The sequence below is a fragment of the Trematomus bernacchii genome, unplaced genomic scaffold, assembly GCF_902827165.1.
Source record: "Trematomus bernacchii unplaced genomic scaffold, fTreBer1.1, whole genome shotgun sequence".
Taxonomy (NCBI): domain Eukaryota; kingdom Metazoa; phylum Chordata; class Actinopteri; order Perciformes; family Nototheniidae; genus Trematomus; species Trematomus bernacchii.
In genome coordinates, this window is record NW_022987547.1 from 8963345 (window position 1) to 8988228 (window position 24884).

The 24884-nt window shown below is 43.5% G+C and overlaps 3 protein-coding genes across 4 annotated transcripts; 1 reads left to right on the forward strand and 2 right to left on the reverse strand.

Annotated features, from left to right (window-relative positions):
* Positions 1 to 37: 37 nt before the first annotated feature.
* Positions 38 to 2241, reverse strand: LOC117476459 (hydroxycarboxylic acid receptor 3-like). Its single transcript, XM_034123025.1, has one exon. It carries the CDS (start codon positions 2130 to 2132, stop codon positions 1146 to 1148), a length of 987 nt encoding a protein of 328 aa, XP_033978916.1. The 5' UTR covers positions 2133 to 2241; the 3' UTR covers positions 38 to 1145.
* Positions 2242 to 2559: 318 nt separating this feature from the next.
* On the reverse strand, positions 2560 to 10310 carry denr (density-regulated protein). Its single transcript, XM_034123026.1, has 8 exons — positions 10118 to 10310; positions 8826 to 8935; positions 7950 to 7969; positions 7738 to 7822; positions 7240 to 7329; positions 6505 to 6621; positions 6273 to 6412; positions 2560 to 2870 (listed from the first exon to the last, which is right to left on the reverse strand). Exons 2-8 carry the CDS (start codon positions 8923 to 8925, stop codon positions 2826 to 2828), a joined length of 597 nt encoding a protein of 198 aa, XP_033978917.1. The 5' UTR covers positions 8926 to 8935; positions 10118 to 10310; the 3' UTR covers positions 2560 to 2825.
* ccdc62 (coiled-coil domain containing 62) lies at positions 9695 to 24635 on the forward strand. Of its 2 annotated transcripts, none has more exons than XM_034123024.1 (12): positions 9695 to 9716; positions 11113 to 11226; positions 11898 to 12090; positions 12673 to 12827; positions 13036 to 13137; positions 13265 to 13436; positions 13544 to 13645; positions 14301 to 14389; positions 22607 to 22707; positions 23505 to 23661; positions 24065 to 24256; positions 24411 to 24635. In XM_034123024.1, exons 2-12 carry the CDS (start codon positions 11170 to 11172, stop codon positions 24465 to 24467), a joined length of 1377 nt encoding a protein of 458 aa, XP_033978915.1. In that variant the 5' UTR covers positions 9695 to 9716; positions 11113 to 11169; the 3' UTR covers positions 24468 to 24635. The 2 variants fall into 2 exon arrangements, with proteins under 2 accessions (XP_033978915.1, XP_033978914.1); XM_034123023.1 differs by lacking the exon at positions 9695 to 9716 and adding an exon at positions 10415 to 10881.
* Positions 24636 to 24884: the final 249 nt, after the last annotated feature.

Below are 24884 nucleotides of genomic sequence, written 5' to 3' on the forward strand. Positions count from 1 at the left end.
AAAACAAACAATCAAGAAAGGAGAATGACACAAGCGGTATATTTGATTTATGTTGGTTATTCTAAGTAATATTTATTCAAAGAAAAACAAAATGGGACAGGATACAAAGGCTAGAAATATGCACAATATATGTACACAGAATGACAAAAGACCACTAAAGCCATCATAAAATGTCATCATAAATGTATTTCATTAGCCGATTCATATTTTGTAAAAAGAATCTGAATCTGCAGAATAACTTGTGCTGCAAGATACATGTACGAGAGTGAAACACCACAATTAATCAAGTACTATACTTAAATACAAGTTTATGGTAATTGTACTTTACTTGAGTATTTCCATTTCCTAATTATTTAATTATATTTATAATTTTTATTCCACTACCTTTATTTGTTCATTTGAGTTACTTTGCTGAACTAGATTCATAAGACAAAACAACAATAAAACTTGTATGCATTATTTTGTATAAATAGCGTACTATTGATCCCTTGGAGAAATTCACAAGCTACCAAGCGGTATATGTATGTAAAAAGCAGCCCATAATATGAATAATTAAAAGAAATAATATTATAGACATCTTTCTGAAATGGTCCCTTCTGTATAAGTAGTACTTTTCAATTTTGTCCATACAGATTAAAAACCTTTGAAAACATGACTTTTACTTGTAACAGGGAATTCCTACAATTTGGTATCACCACTTTTACTTTCATCCAAACTTCCCTCTGGCTGTATAACTGATTTGTATTGCAAATATTACTTTATTGTGCGGCTAATAATCAGTGTCATGCAATTGTAATTATAAAGTATTATATGAACTACCTTACCAAGAAAATGTGCATATACATATATCCATATTTACAAGAATTAGCATGGCATATTTGACTAGATCACATTGCATTAAATGTTGTTTTCTTAATCGCTCATGATACATTTTATTAATACATACTTTTGAGGATTTTTGGTAACCCTATACCAACAGCATTAAGACTTATATTATATTTTTTGTTTGGGCAATTATGTTTTTCACAACCACAGCAAAACCTCATCTCTACATGTAATTCTATCAGTAGGCAGGAATCTAACATGCATTTTGCATTAATTAGACTTCCCCTGCTATGTGAGCAGGGAAAACAAACACACCGGCTTTAATTATCAACAGTGGAAACGTCGTTCTGAGTTGAATCCGTCTGATCTTTGTCTTCCTCCTTCCTTCGCAGCAGTTTATTCAGGAGCTTATCGAAGGTGCCACTGAAGGCAGGGCTCGAGAAATAATACACCACAGGGTTGAGGACGCTGTTGAAGTATGTGAAACACACCGATGTGTAAAATGCCAGGTTGGCCTCTTCAAAGTATTTGCATTCATTGTGCCATGCCTTGAGGATCCAGACGGCAATGCGTGATATGGTGCTGGGAAAGAAGCAGATAATAAAAATCAAGGCGACAGCCAAGATAAACTGAACAGCTCGTTTGATTTTCCCCGTCTTGTCCATAGTCCTGACTCTTAACTGCCACGTAATTCTGACGGAGCAGAAAGCGACGATTATAGTGGGCAGGAAGAACTGGGAGACGTAGAAAGTGTTGTGCCAAGTGGAGAGGGGACTGAAGCCCATGCAGATGTTGAAACTCTCACACTGGGTTTGGTTTCCATTGTAGAAGAAGTGCTCATTCGCAAGAAGATACCCAGTGGCAAGAAAAATCAGAGCCCAGAGAGCGAAGGAGACCCCGAGAGCGTAGCCGAGACCCATCCGGTTGATCCGGTTCATTGGGTGGACAATATTGAAGTAACGGTCAACAGCTACAGCGGTGAGGAAGAAGATCCCTGCCGCACGGTTGGCTGCCAGCAGAAAGAGCAGGATGCGACACAAGACATCGCCGTACAGCCAGTTCTTTCCACGCCTGTAGTAGTCGGCTCTGAAAGGCAGGCAGAACAGCACGATGGAGTCGGCAACAGCCAGGTGAGTCAGGTACACAGAGTTGGGCTTCCATGTGTCCATGTGAAAGATGAACATCCACAGTGCGACAACGTTCCCCATCAGCCCAAACATGAACTCAATAATCAGTATTGGTGGCAAAACCTGGTCCAGGATGGGCGATTCGAAGGCGCAGCACTCGGCTGGAGGAGTGAGATTCATCTTTAAGAGTGAAGCTCAACACTGACCAGCTGCTATAAACTGCTCTACAGTGTCAACACAGATATGCTGTACCAGGTGACTTCTTTGGTAGGGAATTATGTTTGCGCACATTCAAATGATTCTCGGACCAACATGCTAATTCATAGTGGAGCAAACAACTGTGCGTTATGTGGTATCTCCAGGGAAGTGTTATTGACCCAGAGGAGCTGGGAAACAACTGTAAATGTTATCCGTCTGGGGAGCGTGGCTTCATTATAAAACTATTATGTAGGGGAGAAGGCTTCCTCATGGGGAGGCTGTAGGATGCGTGAAAAACAAGTAACCTGGGGGCATTTAAGTGACTCGGATAAAAGCAGGTGAACCATACAATCCTTTTTTTAATGTTTTTTAAAAATAGAAACATACCCATTGAAAATAAAGAAGAGTGTACAGGCGAAGGAGACTGACATTTATTAGCCTATAGTTTTTGCTTGAGTGAAGAACAGTTGGGAGGGATTCACGTCATACCACACCTTTGGCAAACGAGAGAAAGCAGCTATTATTAACTAAAAAAATGCCAAGTGAGAGGCCAAGTCTGCAGCTTTTATGAACAGTAAATAAAATAGGTATAAAATGACTTAATGTGTACATTTGGCCAGGTTGTCGTTGTTGTTACAGGTCACATCCGTTTCAGTAAAAGTGCATATTTGGTCTTCACTTCTTCACTTCACCCAGGTCTTCAATACTTTCATCATCCACCTTCAACGGAGAGACACAGAGAGGGAAATTAACATTTGTGCTTTTTGTTTGTTACTTCAGAGCACATTTTTGAATGGTAAGAAATGATTGGATATTGTTCCAATAGGTTTTCAACATATATCTGAGGATATTTTAAAAGGTTTCTAACAGACAACAAATCCCATGAAAAGACCAAAACCACTAAAAAAGAAAAGATCTTATAAAACAAGTTGTGTGTGTGTATATCAAAGGCTGATATATGTTGGTCCTATTTGCATAGAGCTCCATTGTCGTTTATTACCAGGAATACAACCCTTTAGTTTATTTTTGACTCACCTCCACAAACACATCATGCAAAATTTGACTCATCCAACCGCTGAAAATAGCCCCAAACCAATCCTCTATTTCCTCCTGTTAGTCTGATAAAAACTAAAGTAACCAGCTATTTTAGAAAAAGTACCTAGCCACCAATTAAAAATGAACCTCTGTATTTGTGACTCATTTTTAAAGAATAACTTCTTCAGAATGAAACAAAGGGCATGGAACTGACAAAATAGGTTATGAAATAACACATTGATAGGTTGTGTTTGTCTGAAATCACAATAAGATTAAACTATATATAGATATTAAACTACCCCTTAATCATGTATTGTTTGGGTAGCTTATTGGTTAAGGACTCTCCTTCTCTTTCAGAACCATCAGGAACGATTTTTATGAGCAAAATACAATTTGAGAAACATAAAATACACATCACATGCACCACTACACTATGGGTGTTTCTCAATGTCGAGGACGCTTCCTTGGTAGGACATGTCTTCCGAGTCAGGTCCTTCAGAAGAGAGGCAAGAATCCTTCCTAGCCTCGGAAAACGAAGAATTGTGGTACAGGCTAACAGGTGTGCGTCATATGAGAGGCCCCGCCTTAAATGGAGCACGATTTCCGCCAAAGATTTTGGAAATTGGTCTGTGCGCAAAGCATTGTGGGGATTTTAAGACCGCGGAGGATACACATGTGCAGCCTCGAAATTTCCCGCAATGAAGGACGCTGGCCTCGGTAGAATTCCAAGGACCCTGGACATTGGTACAGAGGGACCAGGAGCTACACTGCCCTTTTGTTTTAAATAGGGCAGATGTGTGTAAATCCTTTAAAAGGGTTAACCCACACAAGGCTCCTGGACCCTGATGGCATCCCTGGCCGTGTTCTCAGGGTGTGTGCAGTTCAGCTGGCAGAGGTGTTCACAGACATCTTCAACAGGTCCCTGCTGCAGTCTGTAGTCCCCACATGTCTTAAACACTCCACCATCATTCCTGTCCCCAAAAAGACAATCATCACCTGCCCCAACGACTACCGCCCAGTAGCACTCACCTCCATCATAATGAAGTGCTTTGAGCGGTTAGTCAAATTATTCATCACCTCCTCCCTCCCTGAATCTCTGGACCCCCTGCAGTTTGCCTACAGAGCAAACAGGTCCACAGACGACGCCATAGCCCTCACCCTCCACACTGCCCTCTCACACCTGGACCCGAAGAACAGGAACACATATGTGAGAATGCTGTTCATTGACTACAGTTCAGCATTCAACACCATTGTGCCCTCCAAGCTGGCCATCAAGCTCAGAGACCTCGGGCTCAACAGCGCCCTCTGCGACTGGATCCTGAACTTCCTGACGGGCAGACCCCAGGCAGTGCGGGTGGGAACATCACAATCGTCCACCCTGATTCTTAACACCGGTGCCCCTCAAGGCTGCGTGCTCAGCCCTCTCCTCTACTCCCTGTTCACCCACGACTGCGTGGCCACACACAGCTCCAACACCATCGTGAAGTTTGCTGATGACACGACCGTCATCGGCCAGATCACAGACGATGACGAGACGGCATACAGAGAGGAGGTCGAAAACCTGACATCTTGGTGCCAGGAGAACAACCTCCATCTCAACATCAGCAAAACAAAGGAGCTGATTGTGGATTACAGGAAGCAGCAGGGAGAGGGACACGCCCCCATCGCCATCAATGGGACTACGGTGGAGAGAGTCAAAAGCTTCAGGTTCCTTGGGGTCCACATCACTGAGGACCTGACATGGTCTCTTCACACCATCACCAAGAAAGCTCGACAGCGGCTCTTCTTCCTCCGCAGGCTGAGGAGGTTCAAAATGGATTCCAGGATACTCTGCAACTTCTACAGGTGCACGATAGAGAGTATCCTCACTGGCAGCATGACGGCCTGGTACGGCAGCTGCACCGACCTCGATCGTAAGGCTTTACAGAGGGTGGTGAAAACTGCACAGCACATCACCAGGACGGAGCTGCCATCCATGGAGGACCTTTACTCCCAGCGGCTCAGGAAGAAATCACTACGGATTATCAAAGACCCCCATCACCCCAGCCACAAACTGTTCTTTCTGTTGCCGTCTGGCAGACGTTACCGCAGCATCCGGGCAAGGACAAGAAGATTCGGAGACAGTTTCTTCCCGCGGGCAGTGAGACTGTTAAACAATTGAACTGTTGAAACAACATCAAACATTCAACTGCTACTCAGTAGTATGTATCTAATACCTAATATATATATATCATTCCAATAACTTGTATATAGACTCATACTGCACTATTCCACATCATAACTTTATTTCATTTTTATAACTATTACTATTTTTGTATTGCTCTTGCTCTTATTGTTATTATGTTATGTTATTATGTTGCATTGTTGGAGAAGCCTGTGACATAAGATTTTCAACTGCATAATTACTCTGTAGCTATGTCAGATTGACAATAAAGAACCTTGAACCTTGATTGGAACAGTCCTTCGGCGGGACTCGATGACGTAGCATCCTTGAAATACTGGCTCTGGAGGAGCCTTCCTCGACATTGAGAAACACCCTCTGACTGTGTGGCCTAGATAAAACAGGATACATCTGCTGCATTTTTAATTGCTTTAGGCTCAGTTGTGTTAATTCTACACAAGACGGCCCTCACGCTGAAATACATTTGAGATGCAAACTGGTTCAACTGTCATATCATTTTGTCATAAAATAAAATGTACACAGAATACACTGATCCTGTGCTTTACATGCATTTATATTTCTCAACCTATACAGTAGACGGCTGATGTGCCTGCAGTCGGATATTTTAACAAGCTAGCACAGTTTAAACTGTCCTTTTTTTAAATTAAATTGTGAGTATTAGGACTGATTTGAGACACTTTTCTCAGTAATCCATCCAAATCCCTCGTCTCCTCATGCCAACTATCTTAAAAATGGATTAAATGACTGTGAAAATACAGAGAGTTTAAACTCAGGGCAAAATTACTCATTTACAGCTCCGCATTATCCACCTAAAATTAAACCGAGGGCAAAGGAGAATCAAGTACATGAACAAACAAAGAGGAATATCTTGGCAGGATGAACCATTTCGATTTCAGACAGCTCACCTCAGGCCACTTCTCTTGAATCACGTCGATTATGTCATCTGTAAAGTCTCCCTGAATGATTATTTCATCCTCTGCTGTCACTGAGGCACCACAAGAGAATTTCTGGGCAAAGAATCGCTGAGCCTCTTTGAGTTCAATGTCTGCAAGAGTCAACACAAGACATATGTTAAGATTCAAGCAAAAAGAGAATTAGGCGATGTTGAGAATGACAAAAGCACAACAAATATCTTACCAAATGTTGCCATGCCGCACACTCTTGTGACATATTTCTTCTTGGCTCTTGGGATTTTTGCTATTGTGATTTTCTGAGGCACAGTCTTCTTTTTCTGTTTGATCTGGCCTCTTCCACCTTAAAAAGAGTAGAAGCAAATTTAGCAAAATAGTTTTTCCTTTTGTTTGGCTTTAAATGATAAAACTCCACACAACCTGGGATGTTGAGTATAATCATATTAGAAAGCACAATAAACCAACAATGCTACATATTAGAATCCAGACCATAATAAAGTTATGATTCTTAATCTTTTCATTAAGTTCAGGGAGGCTGTGGCGCAGTGGACTAGTGCGTTGGTGTTCGTGATCAGGGGAGCACAGGTTCAAACCCCACTGCAGTCAGCATGTCGTTGTGTCCCTGGGCAAGACACTTCACCCCAAATTGCTCCTGTGGGGATTGCCCACAGTATTGAGTATGTAAGTCGCTTTGGATAAAAGCGTCTAACAAGTAACATGTAATGTAACATGTAATTAAGTCAAACACCGTTTTTGATACTATAATATTCAAATTGTCTTCACGTGCTCAAGAACACAACAAAAAATGATGCATGCCAGGTAACCAAATCTAGCAGAACTGAACGAGGCAGGTTAACCATGAAAACTCTAAGTATTGACACAAATAAATAAATGTACAACTATCACTGTGACACCCAATAAAAAGCCTAATAGAAAATGCCTTTGACATTTGACATTATACCTCTCTTCTGTTTCTTTTTCTCCTCCTCCTCGCCTCCAGGGGGAGAGTCTCCAGTGCCAACTTCCTGCAGGGGAGCATTCGATGCCGGGCCTAAAGTGCAGAAGGACAATAGGAAGACATTAAAACCAAATCCTGCAATAAAACTATATAGGCACACCTGAATATTCTAGTAACAGGCTAGCCCGGCTGCTAAACATGGTGACCATAACAGTATGGTTTTTGTTTTAAGTTTGACGTCAGTACAGCACTTAAGACCATAAATGTATATATATTGCCCAGCTATAACGTGGTAAACACATATCACATCATGTGACGATTCCGAAATGTTCACATAATGTCCCCATCCACACTATTTAACAATGCATTAATAATGAATCCATCAAATCTATACTGCCCATATATCTTTTCTTAGGAGACACCTTTTTAAGGTTCAGCATGAAGACTTTGGGTGATTTAAAGAAAAACAATTTTGGTTAAAATCTGAAATGGCTCACTCACCTACTGTCATCCTGGCAAACACATCTGGAAAGTTCTTCTCAAGCCATTGCCTACATTTGGCTGGCTCTGGCATGTACTCACAGTACTGCAGACACAACAGTGTAGATTCAATATGTTAGAGAATTACCTAAATATAGTTTAACTTGTAAATTAAGACTGTATGCATGAACAAAAGTTATATATCCGTTTTTTGTTTGTGAATTCAAACTTACCTCTGTAGGCAGAGAGCACACTGCAAAGAAACAAAAAAATAAAGACCGTCACATTTTGAAATCTTACATACAAACATCTTGTAAAGATAAAATAACAAAAGCCTTTATTGATCCCATTGGGTAAAATTCAGATGTGGAAGCAGCACAAAGATAGGAAACGGTACTGATGGAAAGAGAAGTAAAAATAACACAATAACAGATATAAACAACTAAAATAAGAACATAAGGATGCAAGAGCCATTGAAGTGGCAAGCATAAGGCAAGAATAATAACACTAGTAGTGTTTACTGTAGATGGGGCCCCTATAAGCCTCGCAATTCTGCCACCAGGTAGATCTCCCAGGGTAAATGAAAGCTCTTTTTAAATGGCACAAAGGAAAAGTTTCATCCTCTGGGTGTACAGAACCACAAGAGAATAGCTCCTTTGTAGCTATTGCAGTATCCTCAGTCACCAAAGAGTATCACTATAACTTCTTAGCAGTCCCCAGTAATGGAAATGGCAGAACAACTGAAGTAACTTTCAGACACAAAATGCAGTGTGTCGTAGTCTTTATGAGAGTGGCTCTGACAATAATGCCATTTGGAAATGCTCTGGGGATTGGGGTAGTCTATTGCCCCTTGAAAGACAACGTTTATTAGGCATGTGACATGGTGTGCTTGGTAGTGAGTGTAGTAAATATGTAAACAGTGTACCCCAGAATAATATATATTGTGAATAAGTAATTCTACTGAGAGCAATCTGTATTAATATATAATGTATGTAAATATAGTATGTAACTTAGCAAGAAGGTAAAACATAATATAGTATGATATCATATAGTGTGGTAAAGTATAGTATGGGAATAAGACAAACTGAGTAAAACGTTATATACTGTACCTCCACAGTAAAGAACTTTCAGTGGATATTTTGAATTAGAACTATAAGTATAATCTGGTTTGCTTTCCAAAGAACCGGATTCCATCTCAGTAGTAGCCATCACAACGTATCTGGATAGAAGACAGAAATGGAAAAAACATAAATAAACAAGGCCAATTTAAATCTTGGTGTGAATCAGACTATAAAATAAAGTGTTCAGTCTTCATTCAAACCCAACAACAAGTGATAAAATGTGTTATTATCAGACTCTGCTGTAGGCAGTAGTTGAATGTAACTAAGTACATTTACTGTAGTAAGTGGAGTACACAAGTACAATGTTGAGGTACTTTTACTACTACTTTAAATTATTAATTCCATCTATTGCTACATTAAACATTTCACAGGCGAATATTTAACTTTTGACTCCTACATTTAACTGACTACTATAGTTAATAGTTATGATACAGATTCAGAATAATACAAAATAAACAAATATATTATGACTTATTATTAAAGAGTAAATAGAGTAGTGAAACTCCACCTTTGCCAGCTTAGACATTAAAGACGCTTACATATAAATGCATAAACAATTACATTCGTATAGAAAAATATTTCGCAGAATGATTTATTTGACTTTTGGCACTTTAGGTACATGCAGATGCCAACACTAGTATGCCTAGAATTAAGGTAAAATCGGAATGCATGATATATCCCTTCAAACTGTATTATCACTATTGGATATTACTACTATAGTAAAATATATTTTCTGACTGTTGGCACGAGTGAACAAGGCTCCTGCCAATATTTCATCATGCTAGCCTGCCCAAATCACAGATCAGTAACATGAGCAGCAGCAGCAGCAAGCTAGCCAACATCATGACACAGGCGTATGTGAACTGAAATAGATCGCAGGTCAGTCACAAGGGGGCTAATTTAATACACAAAAATCAGCAGCGAAATAAATAGTAGATTTGATAGCATCGTAGCAGTCATCAGAATTACTAGCTTTAGCTGGCTAACACATGCGGCTGATTTAATAAATACACCAATTAGCTAAACTACGTGTTAAGTATATGATTTACTTTTGCCGTGGACACTATGATCATATAGACAGCCTGTACTTTTCTGTTAAAATATACGCTAATTTAGTTTGAGAGGTTTCCTTCATCAGGTACCGTTGACTTACCCAGCTGTCACCGTCAGCACCAGTTTAATGGGGCTTTAGCTTAGCATGCTAAATGAGCTAACGCTAACTTGCCAGGTTCTGCTATTCAATAACAGAATACAAATAAAAGAGATGTCGAGTTACGTACCCTGTGAAATATCCTCTTAAAACTGATGTCTGTTCAGTAAATCCACTTGCATTATTAACGTTAGTTTGACTTTTAGAAAACCATTCTTATTGAATAAGGTGTAGTTGGCGTACTTTGAGCACGCCTAGTAGCGGTTCTTGTTTTTTGTAGTTGTTGAAGTGGATGCTGGTTCGCAGCGCTGATGAGCCACAGCGCACCCTGGTGGCCGGAGGGCGAATTTACTAAACCCTTTTTATAAAATGTCTAAATAAGTCAAATTAAAACGATTCCACTCCAAATAAAACTGTTCCAGTACAGTGTTTAGTTTTATCATTAACGTTTTTAAATTTAAGTGAAAATATTTTGTAAAAATACTGCGGGATGTACGTTGGCGTGACGTAATCGTTGTTGTTTTCCCAGTTCGATCATTTACATTCAAAAGTAAAAAGAAGCTAACGTTAGCTAGTTAGCAATTTCAGTTTTTTAGAGACACTTTTCAACCAACGATACTTGAATACGTTTTGGAGATAAATGCTATAGAATATAAGCGTGTAACTTGTTTAGCCTATGTTGCTGACTATAAGTTAACTTTGGTGGTACTTTATCGTTAGCCTTACTAACTTAAGCCAGCTGGCATGCTCCTCAAAAGATGCCCAGTACAAGCTCTAAACAACATCAATGAACATAATACGAGGAGTTGCTGAAATATTAGTGGATGTAACTGTTGTAAATGGACGAAGGGAAAGTAAATGGAAGAGCTTCAGCATGTTTCCCCTGGTCAAATGGTAAATAATAACTCTATAATTTTCTTTACCAACAATAATCACATGTGTGTCTTTTATTCGAAATGAATGACAGGAAATTTCAACTATCCAACATCCACTTTAACTTGCAGATACTTCAGCTGAGCCCTGGCACAGCACACCAGTTAAAAAGTGACATTTCTGTTAAATCCACTTAAGAAATAAATGCATTCTTATTGTCTGATTGTGATGTGTGTACGTGCTACTTTCCAGATAAATGGTGGTGATTCTCTGGATGCCATCCCACTGTCTGTCTCTAGCAGCTTCAAGATGGACAGCACAGCAAAACAGTGGGCCACACTAACACCTCCTATACCAGCAGCAGAGGTGGGAGAAGTACTCAGATCTTGTACTTGAGTAAAAGTAGGAGTACTAGAGTGTAGGAATATTCTGTTACAAGTACAACTTCCTAAAAACTGTTACTCAAGTAAAAGTACAAAAGTATAAGCATCAAATGTACTTAAAGTCCCAATATAGATTATTTGTTTAGATTATAATTATTGATGCATTAATGTGTTTATCAAAGTTTGCAAAGGTGCGGTTTAATTACTTTGTATACTGTAAGGTAGTTTGTGAATTGACTACAGCTGTAACTAAAGTCTCATTTAAGTGTTGTTTATATTTCACATCATTTATCCAAATCTGTAAAGTAACTAAAGGTACAAAATAAATGTAGTGGAGTAAAAGTAAACGATTTACCTCTGAATTGTAGTGGAGTTGAAGTAAAAAGTAGCATAGAATTGAAATACTCAAGTAAAATACAATAATCTCAAATTGTACTTAAGTACAGTACTAAATCGACTTAGTTACTTTACACCTCTGACCAGCAGACACCCTCTGTCCACCCAGCTCACAGAAAACTGTAGTGAGATTTTTTGGAGCTATGATTTGACTGTTTACAGTGTAGATTGTGCATTGTTACTCATACACATACTCTAAAGTGGGCTTTATTATGGTGACATTAGCTTGATGTGTCTTCCTGTGTGCTTTTGGAAAAGTTTCCTGTGAATGACCCGAGTGGCTGCACCATCCAGAGGCAGAGGAGGGAGCTCCAGCTGCTGATGGCGGAGCTGAAGGACAGGGAAAGGGAGCTGAACACTATGGCTGCCTCCCATCACAAGCATCTTCTTGCCTGGGAACAAGACCGGCAGAGGGTGCTCGCCTTGGAGCAAAGCTGTGCCCGTTTCGAAGGTGAGGACACAGAGATCTTCCTTGATTTGGGGGGGCTGTGACTCAGTGGATAGAGTGCTGGACTTTGAATCAGGGGGTAGCAAGTTCGAGTCCCACTGTAGTCAGCATGTCGTTGTGTCCCTGGGCAAGACACTTCACCCCAAATTGCTCCTGTGGGGGTTGTCCTCAGTACTGAATGTATGTAAGTCGCTTTGGATAAAAGCACGACCAATCATTTTAGCCGGCCCGGCTAAAATAACTGGATGGCCTACCTGCCTGTCAGCCTTCCATCTGTGCACAAACTTATCTCGTACCCTCATTGGTCATGTGCGCGTTCGTGTGTGTTGGAGGAGGGGCTCTGTAAGGAAGTGGCAGATTTTCTCTGGCTGTGTAATTTCAAATTCTAGCGATCTCGAGCTGGTTTCTCCAAAATTACCTACCCCACCTTTAATATTATTTTTATCATCAAAATTGTTGCAAGTTGTTTTTGTTTCTAGTAACTTCATAAATCAGCCTCACATTAATTCTCAAGCCCAAGATGTGTTGATGTGACTGGTGGGTAGCCCCACATTATGAAAGTGATTTTTTGTTTTGTTTGTGCAGATGAGTTGCAGAAGCGTAACAAGGTGATCAGAGTCCTGACTAAGCGTGTGTGGGTGGTGGAAACCAGAGAGGAGGAGGTCCAGAAGGAGCTCAGCTTAGCCAAACAGAAGCTCTGTGAGCAGCAGAACATCAGTCAAAAATGTCAAGACTTTGAGGTACAAGTTATTTGCTAATACACACTTATATCCTCTATACAAAAATCTGCTTACATCTTAAGGCAGACAAATAGCACCAGGATTGCTACCAATGCCATATAGCAGGATTCTTTTATAAACCAGAATCTCCTTTATCAAAGTTATTATATTTCTGCCTTGGGACTTAGTATCTCTGCTTTTAGGTGTAATTGTATGTGGTTTCTCTTAGGAGAAGAACCAGAGTCTGAACTCCACTGTCATGGTGCTGTCCACTCAAGTAGGCTCTCTGCAGGTCAGGGAGGAAGAACTGAGTTCCATGCTCAAACTCAAGGTACAGTATATATAGTATTACAACATTTTGTTTCCATGAATACTGATTATGATTAATTTAAATTGTATCAGTGTCTGATTTTTTTATATTCTGCTAGTTGGTTAATATTATTTTTTCCCCGCATCAGGAGAAAGATTTAGTTGAGGCCTCTGTTCATGTGGTCGACCTCACAGCGAGGCTAAGAGATCTGGAGACGTCGCTAACGGAGAGTCGCTCCCGAGAGAGCAAACTCCAGAGAGACTCAGAGGAAAACAAACGTCGCTGCAAAGAGGCCAGGCATGAGATCACACACCTTAAAGGTACATCAATAAAAAAAACTGATGCTTTTATTTTGTGTTAATTGACTAATTCATTAAGTGTCTCATAATTTCAGCTATTCATGTATTATTTGCCCCTGTGTTTGTAGAGGATCTGCAGCAGCAGGTCACACAGAGCAGCACTCAGAGGGAAGAGATCATCCGTCTGAAACAGGAGCTCCAGCTGCTGCACAGAGATCTGGCCTTGTCAGGTACAATGATCTGCAGCACTCCACATCCATCCTCTTCCTATCAATGATTCAAAGCTATTTATTTGGTAAAAATATTAAGATATATTGTCTTTGTCGTTTTAATCTGTTTCTGGATTTTATTTATCAATTTTCTGTTTTTATTTCTTAAGAATTTAAATCCATTGCACATTTGTTTTTATATTGCGATATTTATTGCAGTTATTTGACTGATATCATTTTCTTTTTGATGTTACGTGTTTTCAGGTTCTTGAAATCTTCATTTAAAAATAAAAAAAATAAAAATTATAATGAATTATTCAAGTGCTGTAGCTAAGAATTATTTGTATTATCAATACATCTATTTATTACTTTTTCTTTTAATAATATAACAACAGTAAAAACAGCATTCCTCACTGAGAAGCCGGAGTCATGAATATTTGATTTTTGAAATGATCAGAGAGATGAATAATGTCTGCACTAAACCATACAGTAGTTTGTGGTACAGTGAAAAGCATACTTGGAGATAATGTCAACCATGTTTGGTTTAAGAGTCAAGTCAGTTACAATGTTTATAATCCCGTTTTCCCTGCAGCCTACATATCTTGATTTTAATCTGTGCAGTAGCTGTGATAAACGAATGTTCCTGATAATTGCAGCGCTTCATGTTTGTCACCAGGTGAGGGAGACAGCTGGAGAGACGAGCTGCTGGAACTGGCTCGCTCCAAACAGGAACGCACCATGTCAGAGCTGCACTGCATACAGCAGGTACCACTTAGTTTAATAACTCAGGGGGCAGAGGGCATATATAAAGGTCATAGCCAACAATAACTCTCTCTTAACTTCACAATGTGGCTTCAAAATCAGTTATGAATGAACAAAATATACTTTTATAATTACACTTGTTAGATCACAGATTAGGCAATGCTTCTTTCCACATATCTGCTCGTCAGACTTTTGTTGACGTCAGATGAGCCTTTCTGGTTTGGCAGCATACCTCCTGCAGTCTGTGGCTCTGGGTCAATGTCAGGTCCATAACATGTTCAAACCAATTCTTAGACTGTCACAAGAATTTAATGACTTATGTAAATCAGTGTTGTTTTGATCTATAAGATATAAGGTTAAGATACGTCTTTATTGTTCCCCCCTGGGAAACTGTGGGTTATATCTCTCACAGGCTCCGCCATCTACTGGACTCTATGGGTACTTCCCCTTGATCCTATCATGCAAGCATTCATCCACTGAGACTTTCTAGACGTAGCCCACCCCGGGGCGGGCCTACCTGAATGCGCGCACATCTCACCGTATAAAAGGAGGCCTCGCCTCCTGACTGTCATCCCTTTCTCTTCAGCAAGGCAGTGAGACACAACTGAGTGAAGAGAGACCGATAAAAATATAAAACAACGAAGAAAATTGACTCACCATTGGAGCGCCCCTGTCCTTCGTGTCCGGGCGCCATAGAAGGCGCGGACCCCACCGTCAGTGCATTGAGTGCCTGGGGTCCGACCACGCGGCGGCCAACCTGGGCCCGCTTGCGGTCTGCAGCGTCTGCCGGTTGATTCCTCGCCCCAGCCGCCATTTGCGGCTGGCGCAGTTTGAGGACTGCTACGTCTCGCCGGTGGAGGACCCAGAGCTCGACGTGGTGGAGATGGAGGACCTTGAGGAAGGAGTGCCCTTCATGTTCGCCATACCAGCGGACCGGGCGGGTCCGCTTGTCGGGGAGAGGGACGACGATGGCGACACCTCGTCGTCTGAGGTTTCCGGCGACCGCCAGGAAGGCCAGCAGCACAGGTCTGCGCGACAGGACTTCCCGGCGGTGATGACTATGGCGGCGGAGCGTGCAGGCTTGCCGCTCCCCCCACCGCTGCCACCGAGGCCGGTGAGCCGCCTACGTCAGGGCTTCTACGGCCCGGCCCGTCCGGCGCAGCCGGCCTTCGTTTCGCCCCAGCCGGCCTTCGTTTCGCCCCCCCCTGCCAGTGTGTGGAGGCCACGTGGCGACAGCCACTGAGAACGAAGGCTCCGGTGGCTACATGGGCTGGAATCCTCAGAGTGCAGGGCCACTCGGACACAGAGTGCCCCGGTGTGCCCCCACTGGATGAAAGCCTGGTGGCCCATCTGCTTCCGCAGGCAGCCGGGTGGGCAGAGGGGAGAAGGCACACCTAGTAATCTAGGTGTGTTGGGAGTGTCGCTGATTACCCCTCAGCAGGACACTTCCGCCCCCCCGCCTGAGGGCAGTAGTGATTACTCGGACCGCTGCGTGGGCCAGATGAATAATCTGGTCCACGGTATGGCTACCGCAGCCGGTCGTGTGATGTCCCTGACCACCGTGGCGTCGCGTCACGTGTGGCTAGGTCTGACCGCACTGGCCAAGAAAGACCGAGCCCTTCCGTTGCCACGGAAGGGCTCTTCGGATCGATATCCTCGGTCACCCAACGCTTCAGTCGCCTGGAGGGAGAGAGGGCGCAGCTCAGCCGCATGCTGGTGGGGTACTGGGTGGGGGGGCTCCGTTCTCCAGGAGTTGACTGGCGGCGGGAGGAAGCGTCCCGACGGAGAGAGGTGATTTCTCCGGCCAGGACGCGAGGGCGAATCCCGCCTCCTCCCTGTTTGACCCCACGATAACAAGGTCCTCTTTTTCAAATGAAAATAAAAGAGAAAAGCATCATGGCGGAGCGCGTGCTCCCACGAGAGCGCAGCGCGTTCAAGGTCCTCAGTAGAAAGTCGGGCCTTTTCTGTGTCGACCCCCCATGGGCAGAGCTTCCCTTCGCGGGGAGTTTTGCGGCGGGACGGGTCGCCAGAGAGTACCACAGCTTTATCGCTGGGGCCCCACAGCTGATTGCACATCCTCTAAACACAGTGTTATGGGGAATGGAAGCGCAGCTGCGTGTTAACGGAGTGGATGGACAGGACGCTGAGACTGGGTTATTCACTCCAGTTTTGCAGCATCCCTCCTCCGTTCACAGGCATAAGAGAGGCAAAGCTATCATCCCGAGGGGAGATTGGTTTTCTCTCAGCAGAGGTTCAGGCCTTGGTGCAAAAACAGGCAGTGTCTGCTGTGCGCACGCAAGACAGAGAGGGGGGGCATTATTCCCTGTACTTCCTGGTTCCCAAAAAGACAGGCAAATTCAGGCCCATTCTGGATCTTCACAGTCTGAATCTCCACATTGAACGCAGAAAATTCCGGATGTTAACTATAAAACAGTTACTGGGACTGGTGCAGCCAGGCGATTGGTTCACAACCATCGACCTGAAGGACGCTTACTTTCATGTCGAGATTGCACCGAAACACAGAAAGTATTTTCGTTTTGCCTTCCAGGGGTGGCCTACGAGTACAACAGGCTACCGTTCGGCTACTCCCTGTCCCCACGCAAGTTCAGCAAATGTGTGGCCACAGCGCTCCAGCCGCTGCGCGGCCGTGGCATGAGAGTTTTCTTTTATCTGGACGACCTCATAGTTATGGCCAGGTCCAGGAAACGGGCAATGTTTTACACAGCCCAATTGATCACACACCTAACCAAGTTGGGTTTTGCGATCAATTGGAAGAAAAGCACCCCCATACCTCACCAACAGGCGTTGTATTTGGGAGTGGTGCTCGATGCAGGCAGGCTACGCGCCACCCTGTCAGAGAGCAGGCAGGCATCCTTGCTTCGGGCAGACTGCGACAGGGGGCAACAGTGACAGCTTTGACTATCATGCAGACACTGGGTCTCATGGCGGCGGCTCACGTTGTGGTCCCGCTCGGGTTACTGCATATGCGCCACCTGCAGAGGTGGTTCTCCAGCCTGCGTTTAGATCTCAAGAGACACAAACGGCGTCTGGTGATCATCCCCCCCTCAGTGGAGGGCAACCTCCGGTTCTGGGGGTCCCCGGATCACCTCCGGAGGGGGTCCCCACTGGGACGGGTGACCTCCTACATCACAGTGTTCACGGATGCATCCGGAACGGGATGGGGAGGGACCTGCCTGAAGAGGGCTCTAGGTGGGCGCTGGCCTCTAATGGCGTGTTTCCACTACACGGCCTCGCTCGGCCCCGCTCGGTATGGCTGGGCCTCGTTAGGACTGGCTCACTTTATGGCGCATTTCCATTACAGTTTAGGAACTGGGGCAGTATCTATAGTAACGCAGTGTAGGCGGAGACGTGACGTGATCTTCAGAGGACCCCAGAAAAACAACACAGCCGTTAGCTGTTAGCACTCAGAGCTCACAGCTCCTCATATATGTTCAGAAACTAGACAAAAGTTAAACAAGTACAAACCACAGACTGCCTGTGTCATGGTGAATACAGTCGCTGCTTTATTTATGTCTGTATAGGCCGTTGTTGTGAGTGTGGACGGTCGGAGCATATACTGCGTTAGCTTAGCCAATCTCCATTTAGAAAACAAGCATTTTAAAAGGTTTTTCCCCTGCCGTCTGTCTGCAGACTTGACAAAGCATTAATTGATGGTTTTTACTAACCGGTATCAGTATGTTGTTACTTCGGCATCATTTTGAAACGTGTATTACAATTAAATCACGGTCAAATATGTCCATCTTGTTGTAGTTGTAGCCCCCTTGCCAGCGACGCTCTCTCTAGTTTAGCATACTCAGCCCGACTCAGCCTCGTTGTCTCTGGCCCTGGACCCACGATTTTATGAGGCCAGAAAAACTGTGAATTAGGACCCGCCGGCCGGTACTAGGCCAAGTGGAAACGCAACCAAAGACGGCCGCTGACGTCACAGCCCTCTTAAACCGGGCTGCGCGCTGTAGTGGAAACGCGCCATATCAGAGACATGGCACAGCAACCTCCTAGAGCTGCGGGCAGTAGTGTTGGTCCTCCAGCATATCAAACCCTTAATTCAGGGGAGACATGTAATGGTCAGGAACGACAACAGCACCACAGTGGCTTATATCAACAGGCAGGGCGGAGTCCGCTCCGCCGCTTTGTTGACCACAGCGGAGAAACTGTGGTTATGGGCTTCAGAGGTGGTGTTATCTCTGAGAGCCCTCCACATTCCGGGTCTGGAGAACAGGGGGGCCGACCTCATGTCGAGGGGCGGACCCCTGCCAGGCAAGTGGGCGCTTCACCCGGAGCACACGAGCCATGGCCAAAGAAGCTGCTTTACGCCTTTCCACCGTTGTGTCTCATTCTCCCGCTCCTGGGGAGAGTGAGGCGAGAACATCTGTCAATCATCCTAGTAGCGCCGGATCGCGTCGGGGCGCCGTGGTACTCAGAGATGACACAGATGAAGGTGGGCCAGCCCTGGGCGCTCCCCCAGTTCTGGGGGGCGATGTCTCAGGAGGCAGGTGCAATCGGGGCGTTACCCACTCTGGGCCAACCTCTCCAGGCTTGGCTCCTGAGAGGGACAGGCTGAGACAGGGTGGATTGTCTGATAGTGTTATTCAGTCTATCCAGGCAGCTAGAGCGGGATCCACCACAGCCTGTTACAGGCCAAAGTGGCTTGGATTCCAGCGATGGTGTGAGGAGCGGAGAATAGAGCCCCTATCTTGTGAATTGGGATCCATTTTGTCGTACTTACAGTTATTGGTGGACAGAGGGCTTGCTCATTCCACAGTGAAAGTGTGAGGGATTTGGCGGCAGGTCAGCCTTTTCTCAGCCACTAATGTTACGTTTTTTTACAGGGGGTCAGGAGGCTGCGCCCAGTAGTGCACGCCTCCGCCCCGCAGTGGGACCTGCCGCTGGTGCTCGAGGCTCTAGTCACAGAACCATTTGAGCCTCTGGAGCTCTCCTCCCTGAAAGCACTGTCGTGGAAGACAGCATTGCTTGCTACTTGCCTTAACGTCAGCCAAAAGAGTGTCCGAGTTAACCGCTCTATCGGTGCACCCAAGTTGTTTAATGATCCGGGGTGACCAGAGCGGGGCGACACTCAGACCGAACCCCTCCTTTGTGCCCGAAAGCCTAAGGAGTGCATTCAGGTCGAGGGCTATTCAGTTGGGGGGCTTTAATCTTCCACCCCATAGTGGGCCGAGGGAGGCTAAATTGCACCTCCTCTGCCCGGTGCGTACGCTAGCATGTTATGTGGAGCGCACGGCTGCCCTTAGACGCACTGAACAGCTGTTTGTGTGCGTCGGGGGCGGGGTGATCGGGAAAGCTCTGTCCAAGAAACGCCTGGCAGGCTGGCTTTGCGAGTGCATTGCACATGCCTACGGACAGACGGGGAGAGCCTTCCCCACGGGGGTCCGTGCACACTCTACACGAGCCATGGCTGTATCAACAGCTTTATTTAACGGTGTGAGTGTGGAGGACATATGCACGGCGGCGTCTTGGTCAACGCCAGGCTCCTTCATAAAGTTTTATCTCTTGGACATGTCTGGCTCCTTTTCATCGTCTGTGCTTGCTGGGGCAACACAGGACTGGTGAGGAGGGAGGGGGGCTGTGTAATGCGCTTACGTTTTGTGCACATGGGCCCATAGGGGCTGGAGTCCTCCACGTCATAGCACACCTCCGCGGGGTAAGCGCGTCAGGGTGTGCTCTGTCAGCCGCAGCCTCAATTTTCTCCACGGTTACGACCGAGGGAGAGGTGAGTGAGGCACAGCGGCTGCTAACCAGAAAGCCGGTTAGGGACAGTGAGATGGAACAGTGTTGTTGTGGGACGACAGCGCGTGTATACGTCGGGGCTCCGCCCACTGTACCCATAGAGTCCAGTAGAGGGCAGAGCCTGTGAGAGATATAACGAGGGGTTACGTACGGTAACCCTTGTTATCAGTGGCGGCCGGTGGTCTTTTTTTTTGGTGGGGCTCTTGACGTACCGTAAGTGACCTACCCGGGGGGTCCGGGGGGTTTCCCCCCGGAAATTCTTTTCGAGAAATGACCCCTTAAATGATGACTTCTGGTGATGTTAGAGGGGGGGGGGGAAAGGAGAAATCGAGGCTTAAAAATATGAGAAGACTGATCAATACCTCCATAATCTTCAGTGTGGAAAATATTATTTATCAACCTGAACATCTACTACTTTACCAGGAATTTGTGTTCTCAGAACTGGTCTGTTTTTTTCTTTCTTAAAACTGTTCATGTTTTATGAACCAACACCTTCACCAAGTAGCTTTACAGTGAACTGCATGTGAGATATAAAATTAATAGCATCTTTTCAGTAGCATTAATTATAAATATTTAAGTGGTTCAATACAAGTCACTACAGCATTTCAAACTGAACTGTGAATAAATGCAATTTAAAAAAAATAACCACAGCACAAAATGTCATAAATTGTGTTTTTTCTTTGTTTCTCTGAGGATTATTTACAAACAGGCTTATTTACATATAGCAATAACTCAGAAATGAAAAAGCTACATCGTCTAACACGAACAACCAGTTAGCATAATGATAATATATGTGTTATGTACAATGTAACTGGCAAGGCTAGAGCAAGAAAGAACATAAAGTTTGCAAAAGGTTTAAATAACTTCAAGTATCTGTCTTCAGATTACGTGGAGGTTTTAGTCCGATGGGAAGCAGATTTTAAGCGACACCGAAGATAAACCAAAAATGTGGTGGAGCTGCAAACCGTGTAGTGTTGCTGGGACAGAACAGGAGCTATAACCGTTGGAAAATACATCACAGACAATGCAACAAACGTGGAGACAGAACAATCACTTCTGTGATAAATGCCCACTTATTAATAAACTTCTAACAACCATGGGAAACCTCCTCTCTACATATAAAGTGATATCCAAGCATGGGAAACAAAAGACAGCATTTACCTGTTTGCATCCAGCTAGCCAAGCCTTTCTTGTGTACCAGCTACTTGTGAAGCCTCGTGTATAAATGTTGTCTTTTTCACGAGATTGCTGCGATATATTCAAATCGGGTTGGTCCGGTGCAAGGTCTTTAAGCAACAATTTATCTGCCAAACTTCTCCTTTCGAAAGGATTGGAGATTAGCTCTTGAACAGAATTAGGCGGGGACCGAGGTCCGGAGACTCCACCTGCACACGAAGCCATCCTCATCAACTACTGCGTCAACCGGATACGAGTCACTGTCCAAACTACTCACAGACTGCACTGGGCGCTGACATTGGCGCCCGGTGACCGTCATCTTTGACGACGCTGATTGGCTGAAATTATATTTTCGCGGCATAGTTTACACGTTACAGATAGCAACAGTCAGCTGCTGGTGGCTGCTGCTGCACTGGTTGAAGGCTCCTCTCTTAGCGCCCAGACGAGAGAAGGTGCATGGGCAAGGCCAGGCAGGAAACATGTGACTTATCAGTAACTTTAGACATCGTAACACAATTTTAAACGAGATTTTATTGTAGATTATACATTTTACTGATACCAATTATATAATATTTACCTTGTTCATTAAAAATAAAAATAAAAACATATATATTTTTTTAAACATATTTTTTTTTTTTAATTTTAATTTTAATTATTATTATTATTATTTTTTTTCAATATGGGAAGAGGTGGGGCGGCGCCCCTAGCGCCCCTATGGACCGGCCGCCACTGCTTGTTATATAAACACAGGCGGAGCCCTCTACTCAGGGGCCCTGTCTGTCCTATGCTGCTTGCTGAAGAGAAGTGTAGGATGACAGTCAGGAGGCGAGGCCTCCTTTTATACGGTGAGATGCGCGCGCATTCAGGTAGGCCCGCCCCGGGGCCGGCTACGTCTAGAAAGTCTCAGTGGATGAATGCTTGCATGATAGGATCAAGGGGAAGTACCCATAGAGTCCAGCAGAGGGCTCCGCCTGTGTTTATATAACAAGGGTTACCATAGTAACCCCTCGTTTTGTAGCAGCATAAGTAGAAATAAATAGAGATAAATAGAGAAACTGAAAAATCTAGAATAAGAGGTATATAAAACAAAAATACAAACTATACAAGAGCAAAAAGAGAAAAATGACAAGGCAAAAGACAGCGTCGAAGTCAGCAAGGTATAGTGCATCTATAAAGTAATGTTTGTCTGTATTAGTATAGAAATACAACATAGTATATAAGGTAATAGAACAATATATGTAATACGTAATGATGTTTTTGTTTGTTTTTAATTAACAGGTGTGCGATAATCAGCGCAATGACCTGCAGCTGCTGCAGTTAAACCTGGAGAGTACCCGGGATATTCTGCGGGAGAAGACCAGTCAGGGAATACCGGGCAGGTAATTAATGTGCAAAAAAAACAAAAGCGAAGAGTTGATGCATGATGTAGGAATGAAGGATATATAAACTTATTTTATTTCATAACTTCTTGCTTTAGAGAAGCTACTGAGTTTGAGTTGGGTGAGGACAATGAAAGAAAAGACCAGCTTTCATGCATTGAGGAGGAGCGTAAGACCCTCTGAGAACAACAGAGGAACATGAAACATTTGAGAGCAGCGATCATTTGCCAAGACTTTTCTCTGAAACCCTAAACATAGATCTGAATACATTTTATTTTATATTATTTGTTCTTCTCTTTTTAAATATCTATTTATTTTTGGTATAGAAATATGCAGAACAAACAACAACTGCACTGCAGAAAAAGCATTTGCATTAAAGAGGAATTGATACAGATAAGTTACAATTATTGACAGAGGTTGAATTTAACTGGGTTATACACACACTCTGTGCTTACTCTCCACAACATCTCAGAGGCACCTACTAAAGTTGAATTATGGCATTGAATGGAAAACATCTTCTTATAAGACATATTAGCAAAGTACAAATGGTTAATGGGTCCATAATGGCTGCCATGGACACAATTTAAACACTGAGAAATTCTACTGAAAGTAATTCAAAGGCAGGAGTCAGCTCTATTTAAGACTTCAATACAGTGCAGCCATGCAGCTAGACATGCATCTAGCTAAATAAAGAGGTAATGACAGTACTAAGACCCATATTGAGCTTTAATGTTTCACACATTTCAATATAATAGAGATATGTGATATTCATCAGTCCTGTTTCTTTTTTGTCTCAGTCAGGAGGAGTTGAGGTGTCTCTGTGTGGACAGACGGTCTCCTCCATCACTCAGAGTGAAGAACTCCAGACTTTTAAATGATGCCCCCTCTCCACCAGCCAATCTGCACACCAGGGTTCACAGTGACCTGCAAGACTTCTCTGCGCACTCCATTGATGTAAGACAGAAACAGTGCCTCATATTGAGAGCAATTTTGTAAATTAAAGAAGTCTAGATAAAGTTCTTAGGAACACATTATTTATATCATCAGTGTGATAGAAATGGTCAACATTTTAAAGGAATGGCCATAATGTATATGCTTTCTTACTGAGAGTTAAATAAGAAGATTGATACCCATTTAATGTCTCTATTGAATATGAAGTTACTGTCAGCTCCTAATAAATTAGCGTGGTGTATTTTAAAAGTGGTAGTATTGCACAGAAATATGCTAAAAAATAATGTTAGGAATGTGCAAAGGTTGAGACTGGTATCACTCTTTTAATCTTACTCCCGGAAAGAAAACATGTAAGTGTATTTATGTGCAGCTGATCACTTAAAGCCCTCTTTCCTCCTCTCACCAGGGTGATGATCCTCTGTCCAGCTGTTCTCTGCAGCAGATGTTAAATGAGTCCAAGCAGGTCACTTGCTCTGTTCACAGTAACAGTGTTCACACTATGAGCTGTGGGACCACTGAACCCCTTTACTCACATAAGAGCCCGCCATCCCACAATGACCACCATCACCACCACCACACAGTCTCCCCGATCTACAAGGTAGTTTCATGATGCTGGGCCTCTTAAAGATTTCTCTCTCCCATTTGTATTCATGGGGTGTGGCATTAAGGGTGTAAAGTGTTCAGTTGAACTGTTCCTTTTTCTAGTTTGGGTGTGTGAAGGCATAACAGCATTGTCATTTTTTCTCCAACAGGCCACTGACTCCACCCAAAGCCTGCCCTCGTCACCACTGGCCATTTGGAAGGCTTGATTTTGACTGAAGCACTTGTATTTTTATTAAAAACTCTAGTATTGACCAAATCTTTTAAAATCAGTGTTACTACAGAACATATATGCTAAAGGTTGAACTCTCTCTCAGGAAAATAATGAAGGAATAAAAGCGATTTATGTCATGAATTTCTAACTTTTGAAAGCATTAATCTCATTGTATTTGTTTAACCTTACACATAATTTAGGGGATACATTAATCATACATGGGTATGTTTTAAAGCCCTGTTTCAGATTTTACAGGCTGCATTGTGTGAAGTGTGTGAGATCACATGGGGAAACCTGTCCTTCAGGGCTGTTGAGTGTGTGTCCTTGTATTGTCTTTCCAGTTTCACTGCCTACACATTTGCCCGGTGACTCAAGAGGAATTGTCGATAGCTGTTCATCGTTTTTACATTTT

Bases quoted from the DNA above. Each gene is read 5' to 3' on its own strand.
- LOC117476459 (XM_034123025.1), bottom strand. From the start codon at position 2,132: ATGAATCTCACTCCTCCAGCCGAGTGCTGCGCCTTCGAATCGCCCATC.
- denr (XM_034123026.1), bottom strand. From the start codon at position 8,925: ATGGCTACTACTGAGATGGAATCCGGTTCTTTGGAAAGCAAACCAGAT. The intron at 7,970-8,825 runs GTACAGTATATA...GTTTCTTTGCAG, and splicing joins GAAAGTTCTTTACTGTGGAG to TGTGCTCTCTGCCTACAGAG. The intron at 2,871-6,272 runs GTGAGCTGTCTG...TCTCCGTTGAAG, and splicing joins TTCAAGAGAAGTGGCCTGAG to GTGGATGATGAAAGTATTGA.
- ccdc62 (XM_034123023.1), top strand. From the start codon at position 10,846: ATGGAAGAGCTTCAGCATGTTTCCCCTGGTCAAATG. The intron at 13,138-13,264 runs GTACAGTATATA...TCCCCGCATCAG, and splicing joins GTTCCATGCTCAAACTCAAG to GAGAAAGATTTAGTTGAGGC. The intron at 13,437-13,543 runs GTACATCAATAA...CTGTGTTTGTAG, and splicing joins TGAGATCACACACCTTAAAG to AGGATCTGCAGCAGCAGGTC.